This window comes from Corticium candelabrum, chromosome 15 (genome assembly GCF_963422355.1).
Source record: "Corticium candelabrum chromosome 15, ooCorCand1.1, whole genome shotgun sequence".
NCBI lineage: Eukaryota > Metazoa > Porifera > Homoscleromorpha > Homosclerophorida > Plakinidae > Corticium > Corticium candelabrum.
In genome coordinates this window covers 2,569,669-2,576,488 of record NC_085099.1, presented here as the reverse complement: position 1 = coordinate 2,576,488, position 6,820 = coordinate 2,569,669, and the positions used below count along the sequence as shown (strand labels likewise).

The window sequence follows — 6,820 nt, the reverse complement described above, 5'->3', positions numbered from 1 at the left end:
TTCTTTCAAAATCCAACCGTGCTAGTCTCGCGTAGCTAGCTAGACCACCTCCGCCTAGAGATGGTCTGGCTACGCGAGACTACAACCGCACATGCTGGGACTTGGAATATGTTTGGATCACATACTAGGGCTCACCTCCATATCTCAGCTTGATAGGCTGCTCTTGCGACATGCTTTCTATAGCAGCGTCCTTAGTTGGAGGCAGTCGGTAGCATTGGGAAGACCGTGAACATGACGAACATGCAATACCGTATACTTCATTCACGGACGTTACCATTTAACGAACAAGTAAGTTCTTCACATAAGTCTTGCAACTCCTCTGAAGGATGAAATTCGTGACCAAGCTGTGACATCGTTGCTGCAAACTTGGGATAACGTCTCATTAGTTCCAAAGCTGTTTTCTTTCTTTTGCCTACGAAGGCGCTCGTTGAGTCACATCCAGTGAATCTAAGTAATCCCACCAAGCCAAGCACTTCATCTCCAAGTTTTGCTGCTACAGTATAAAGTGGAATAAACCTGGTACGTTGCTTCGTTCCAGTACGAAAGTAAAGGCTAAGACTGCGGTATAGTGTACAAAGCATGCAGGCAAGGACAGCGACATCTGTGTCCGCCGACTTTCTAACAATACCTGCAAAGAGTATGCATTGTCTGCAGCATGCGCAGCATGTAAGAGGAGCCGTGTGTCAGATTCTTCATGAGAACAGCCGCATAGAGAATGCATACTCTTCATTGACTGTTACTGTCTTTCCATCGTTGCTAGATAGTCAGTAGCACATGCTCCCCGCTGTGCATGGCAAACAGACACTAGTTAAACAGTTCCACTGCATACTCTTGCTTTTGCCATTCTTGACAAAGGAACCGTGCCAGCTCTGACTTGCTATCGCCGTTTGAGACGTATTTTTCCACTGACCAGGAAGAGGCTGATTACTGTAAAGTATCGAAATGCGCACACATCCAGAACGCGATCGCGTAGCTCGTTCACAGTTTTTGATGGAAACACTACGTTACTGGCCACGGTTCACCACAAAGTCTATTCGTCGACTTCCGGATATAAACGGCGCTGTAACTATTGAAAACATACGCTCTGCAAGAATAGCAAAAGTAGAATTGCTGCGAAACGAGTTAAGTGTCTGGAGTACCGCCCTACCGTCAACCAACCACACAGCATCTAATGGTATAGTGTCTACAGGAGAAGTGCCAGCTTCTATTAGATGCAAAAGCTTTGATTTGACCGTTTTTGCTGGGGTTCCGTCAGCACTAGCTAGACACCAGGGAATGGGACCAAGCGAATGGGTGAAAACTGCGCAAATCAATTGACCGTTTTGTGCTTTAACAACAAGAAGTGCAAATATTCCTCGATCTGCCTACACTACAACCTCTGCTACCAATCTTTTTAATGGAAGAAGAAAACCTGCTAAACAATTTTAACTTTAGTCTTGATATAACATTGTGGAAGGGATCATTTGAGCTTTCCAGACGTTCCTTGATAAACGATTTCAGAGCTATTTCACGCTTACTGTAAGCATTTTAAAAGGTCTTGCTGGATATTAGTAGTAGTCACTACACCAGACGCTATATTGACAACTGCATTTGTCGTTTAATCGTCCTTTATGACGCAGTTGCTGACAAAACAGACAAGCTGCCATGTTTGATTTCTGTGCAATTTTTCTTGTTTTTCTAGAAGACGCTAGAGAAGTACCTACCTTCCTTGAAGGCTCGTCACAGTCATTATCACTATCATTAGACTTACCGCCATCACTAGCTGCATCTTGACGAGCTCTCGAGACCCTCATTCTTTTCAGACATTTTTTGTGTGTCTAAGCTTGGTAGCAGCGTCTGTGATACCCACCGACCGGTTGAGTAGGCTGAAATGATTTCAAAGTCTTCCACACATCGTCACGCAGAACATCAGCTGCGTGCCGTAGTTATGATAGTGTCTTCCAACTATTCTCAGTAATTACGTAAACAGTGTCAACTCGCCCTTCTCTTTCGCCATCACATGGCATAGGCAACTCAAACAGTAAGGATCTCGCTCGACAAATTTTACAGAAAGCGAATGACACAAAGAAAACGACATCTGATGATCCATCACGAAACGAAATCCGACAACTCTAGTTACGGAAAAGGATGCTGCTAACTGGCGTTAGTCCGGCTGAGTTTATTGTTCTACGTACGTGTCTTTGTATGGATAAGAAAGAGTCTAAGTTAGCTAAACATCTCTACATATTAATTCCGTTTGATAATTTAACGTACGGATAACGTCAATCTCATGGAAAGACGGTTTACGGCTACGCCCACTTCGACGTTTCTTTCGCTTATTTTGTTCCGGATAGCCACGTCTGATGGACGGCCAACAACTGCGTTTTGCATTTATGTCGAGTCCTCTTTAACATATGTAAGCCTTAGCTTGTTGCATGAAAGGCGTAACGTAATTTGCGAATTTAAGATTTGTCTCTAAGACTCTAGCGTTACTAGAGTCAATGCCCAGCAAATTTAAGTTAACCGTAGAATAGCACATTTGTCTCTTCTTGTCTAGACTATAGGCGACGACGACAAAAAATCCAACACTCTAGACAGCAGGATTGACCAACACCACTTCCGTTTGCAAGGGTAGTGCAACCATGTAACCTCAGTTTCTTTGAGGACGCGGATGTCCAACACGTCATCACTGTCCAACACGTCATCATTGTCCAACACGTCATCATTGTCCTGCGGGAACTTTTGTCGGCTATCGTTTCAAAACCGAAAATGCAATGCAACGTTTTACTACTGGAAGCGACCGACCGCATTGGAGGGCGACTGTATTCGGTAGATTTAAGACGACGGTACAAGGGCGGTCCGGTCTGCATCACCATCGATATTGTCCTTTGCGACTAGCGGTCTGCAACTAGAGAACGACAATGTCAACAACGAGAACAATGTTGGCAATCTTGCACGTTCTGTCGGTGTGTAGATATTTCAGTTCAAGTTTTAGTTGTTTTCTTCATTCTCTTTGTGTACGCAGGAACACGGGAATAGATCAAGTATGCGGTCTAACGCGCGCTAAACAGAATGGTTCCTTCCGTATTATGTACTGTACTTACATAATTTACACTCAATGAATGACTGTACAACTGAAACGTGCAAATCAACAACAAACAGCAAAAATATTTTCCACCGCAGCAACGTGTCGCCAAGTTTGAATTTAGTATCACGAGCTGGAGGCTCGTCTAGCTAGGATCAACAGTCACTAGAGCTATTGAAACGAACGATCGTGTAATAAAATGTATTACTTATTTAATCAACTAAAGCATTTTAGACATCTAGAGGACAAACTGTTGCTAATGTTTTCGATCTAGCTAGCTAGTAGTATAGTCAGAACGACAAGCAAACTCTAGACAATTAGTCTTGAGACAGAACGAAAACTCTAACATGCTATATCCATGGCCATATCTCTAGACTAAGAAACAAGTACAGCAACTAAGCCTCGACAGTTCCTTCTCCTAATAAAGTTACTAGTTAGTGAAACTGTATGTCACGGATATAAAGGGACTCTTCTTTTGGCGTAAAACGATTGTTTCATTGCCACCATCGCAGACGGTGCTAGGTAAGATGGAATGTTGAAATGAGTTGTCAACATTGTATCAGCATGCTCGAGTGCACCCTCAGTCCACCCCTGTTGAACGGAATAAACCGATCCACATATGAAGATGTCCTGGTTCTCGTCCAATTTGATAATATTTCTCGTTTCTTCTGTGTAGTTGTATCCAGGAGCCCACAAAGTCCATGACTCACCTACAAAGCACAATTTTCACAGCAAACTTTGTTTGCAAGTGCATGCATATATATGCGTAGATATATACTAGCGACGTTTCTCTGACGGATGTATACATATATAGACATCTCTAGAGTAAAGATGTTGTAAAGAAAGTCAAAAGATTTTGATGGTGCTAGCAGCAAAAACTATACGTAGAGCTCATACATAGAGCAGATACCCCGTGCGCATTACTGTACTGCATGTATTAGATGTACCAAGCATCACAGTCGCACATCTATCGACGCATGCCCAATCCTCGTCGCTCTTTCTTGCTTCCAAAGTCTTCGTCACAGTGCAGCACCAGTAAGTTTACAGAGCTCCTGTATTGTCATATCCCATGCTATGATGATATGTGGCGATTTTCGTGTGGACAACGGTACCAACGACAACCACAACAACAAACACAACGACACAATTCGACCCGCTAGCTCGGTTTGGTGTCGTTTTGCAAGGATGTCCAAGCAATATTTTCATGCAGTACTCTACACTACAGCTAGAGATCAACAGAAAACGGGTGCCTATATATTCTAGCTGTATCCTAACTAAAATCTGCATGTACATATCTCACTTGGCATATAAGGACCGTATCCTTCAACGTATCTTGGTAGCAGATCATTGTCCCACACCATAATCCATCCAAAGTATGGCCGACCAATGACGTCCTCTGTTGTGTTGTGGTTGAGAGCCAACTCTTTGACTACTTCCTTTACCAGAGTGTCAGTCATAGGAAATATGGCCGAATTAGAAGTGGGAAACTTGTTGAAAGAGTCAGAAGCCAAAGCTTCCCAGAATTTAGCAAACTGGCCGTCATTGTAAAGCATGATGAACGAGCGGTTGTTGACAGCTGGATTTGGTGCAGTGAAGTAATAAGTCTGTCTGCTAGGAAGGCTAGAGATGGAACGACCTTGCGTTAGGTTTAAGTATTGCAGACTCTCTTTGCGCCACCATGGCTCTTCAAACGCAAAAAATATTTTAGCGGCTTGATGACTTATTACCGCATCTACTAATTCCCTCTTTGGAGATGTCCACAATGCATCCCAATGTATTCTCTTCAATTGAGATCTCGTCACAGCCAAAACAACTTTACGAGCAATGTACTGTGCCTAAACATAATGAAACAGCTTAGTCACAACGTGAATCTATATAGGTCGTCAGTGGTGACATAACAATGCAGCAGTTACCGTCTCCAGTGTCTCATAGTTGTAGGTTGTCAGTAGATACACTTTTTGCGCGTTTGGGAACTCGCACTCATCTATCGCAGTTACAGTTGTCTTCTTCTTGATTCTAGACGTAGAGAGAGAAGCAGTTTAGTTAACTGCACCGTCTTGTTTTGCATGCATCGTGTACGGTTTGTGAAAGTTTGATTACGATTGCAACAGCAAGTTAATATACACAAACAGTGAATTGATAAAATAATCAATCCTACATTATATATATATATATATATATATATATATATATATATATATATATATATATATATCTGTATAAATCATGCATGTATAGTCTCTAAGACAGATAAAGAAAAAGTATTGCTTCCTTCGTGTTCCTACTTGTCTCTCGTTTCATAGACCTTCTTTTCCTTCTTTCTCCCACTCTCTCTTCCCTTCTTTCCCTTCTCTTTTCTTACCATCTCCTCTTTTCTTCCCTTCCTCTTTCTCGCCTTATAATTTTTTATCTACGCACCCATGCAATTGCACGCACACTAAAAGACGGACAACTACGGACGTAAGCTAAAAGATTTTACTATACATAGGCACTGATTGATGTCTAGCGTACCTGCCACCCAAGCTCATAAACTCTTCTGCCATTCTTATTGGTATAGTGTGCATACCGTCATCCGGTGCTCTATAGGCGTTACTACGAGAAGTATCGTTGGTGTCTCCAATGGAGTTAGCAGCGTTGTAATTGGTATAAATATCCGAATATCCATTTCCGGCTATGACATAATTGTGTGCGTCATCACTGGCATTGACTAAGTTGTAAGTATTCACCGTCCTACAACGAGTGGCAGACATTTTAGTGGTTGCATCCACTCCAGTATTATATTATAATAAATAATTAGATTACCCGTAATGAAGTAAAGGAAATCCATCGACTGTCATCATCTCATCTGGATTCAAATGTCTCTGATCTGGTGGTACGTTAGCCTCAAACACCAAACTGAAAACGGTAATTATTTTGACTTAGTAAAAGTACAATCTAACATTTTGTCACGTGCACTTACTCTGAAACCTGGCTAGGAGTTAGATCTTCTTCTTCCTTCTTCAGTTTGTAAGCAGCTTTCCCTGCCGTCTTCAAATCTTTCTGCTGAACAAATACATCGCGAAATAAATATGGTCTGGCATCGTTTTCTTCATCCATAAGAAATGGCTTGTGGGGAATATTCATTTCCTTGATGACTTTTGTAACGTAAGGCTGAGAGTCCGGAATGAAACGCATTCCTCCCAGTTCCGCAACGTTAAAGTCAATGTCCGGTAAATGCACCGAATACAGTCGTCCTCCGATGCGGTTGGTCGCTTCCAGTAGTAAAACTTTGTATTGTACTGATGTGTTTTCTGTTTTGAGGCGATAGCCGACGAACGTTCCCGCAGGACCTCCGCCCACGATGATGACGTCTTGGACATCCGCGTCGTCAGGGGAACTGAGGTTGCATGGTTGCACTACCCTTGCCAACGGTAGTGATGTTTGGCCGTTACTAGAAGTAGATCTTGTAGAACCTACTTGTTCACTGTCGCCTACATCGAGAGATAAAAGCTCTAGAATAAGTTTTACCGTATGCAGCCAGATATCTAGGAAGATATAGAGACGACGACAGTTTGCATCAACCCACCATTCTCCTTTGCGACTAACGGTATAGCAATGCAAATCACCAAGACGAGAACGACGATGGTAACGACGAGAGCAATATTCATAGTCTTGCACGTTCTCAGCTTTCTTTCAGTGTCTGGATCTTCCATATTTGTTTCTTCCCGCTCTTCTCCTCTCTTCGTGTACTCAGGACGCCGGATTCACTCAAGTGAT

The 6,820-nt window shown here is 42.6% G+C and overlaps 1 protein-coding gene across 1 annotated transcript; it reads right to left on the bottom strand.

The window, feature by feature from the left end:
• Positions 1 to 3,015: 3,015 nt before the first annotated feature.
• Positions 3,016 to 6,379, bottom strand: LOC134191267 (achacin-like). The gene is made up of 6 exons (XM_062659863.1): positions 6,024 to 6,379; positions 5,867 to 5,959; positions 5,576 to 5,794; positions 4,978 to 5,080; positions 4,365 to 4,899; positions 3,016 to 3,774 (listed from the first exon to the last, which is right to left on the bottom strand). Exons 1-6 carry the CDS (start codon positions 6,236 to 6,238, stop codon positions 3,515 to 3,517), a joined length of 1,425 nt encoding a protein of 474 aa, XP_062515847.1. The 5' UTR covers positions 6,239 to 6,379; the 3' UTR covers positions 3,016 to 3,514.
• Positions 6,380 to 6,820: the final 441 nt, after the last annotated feature.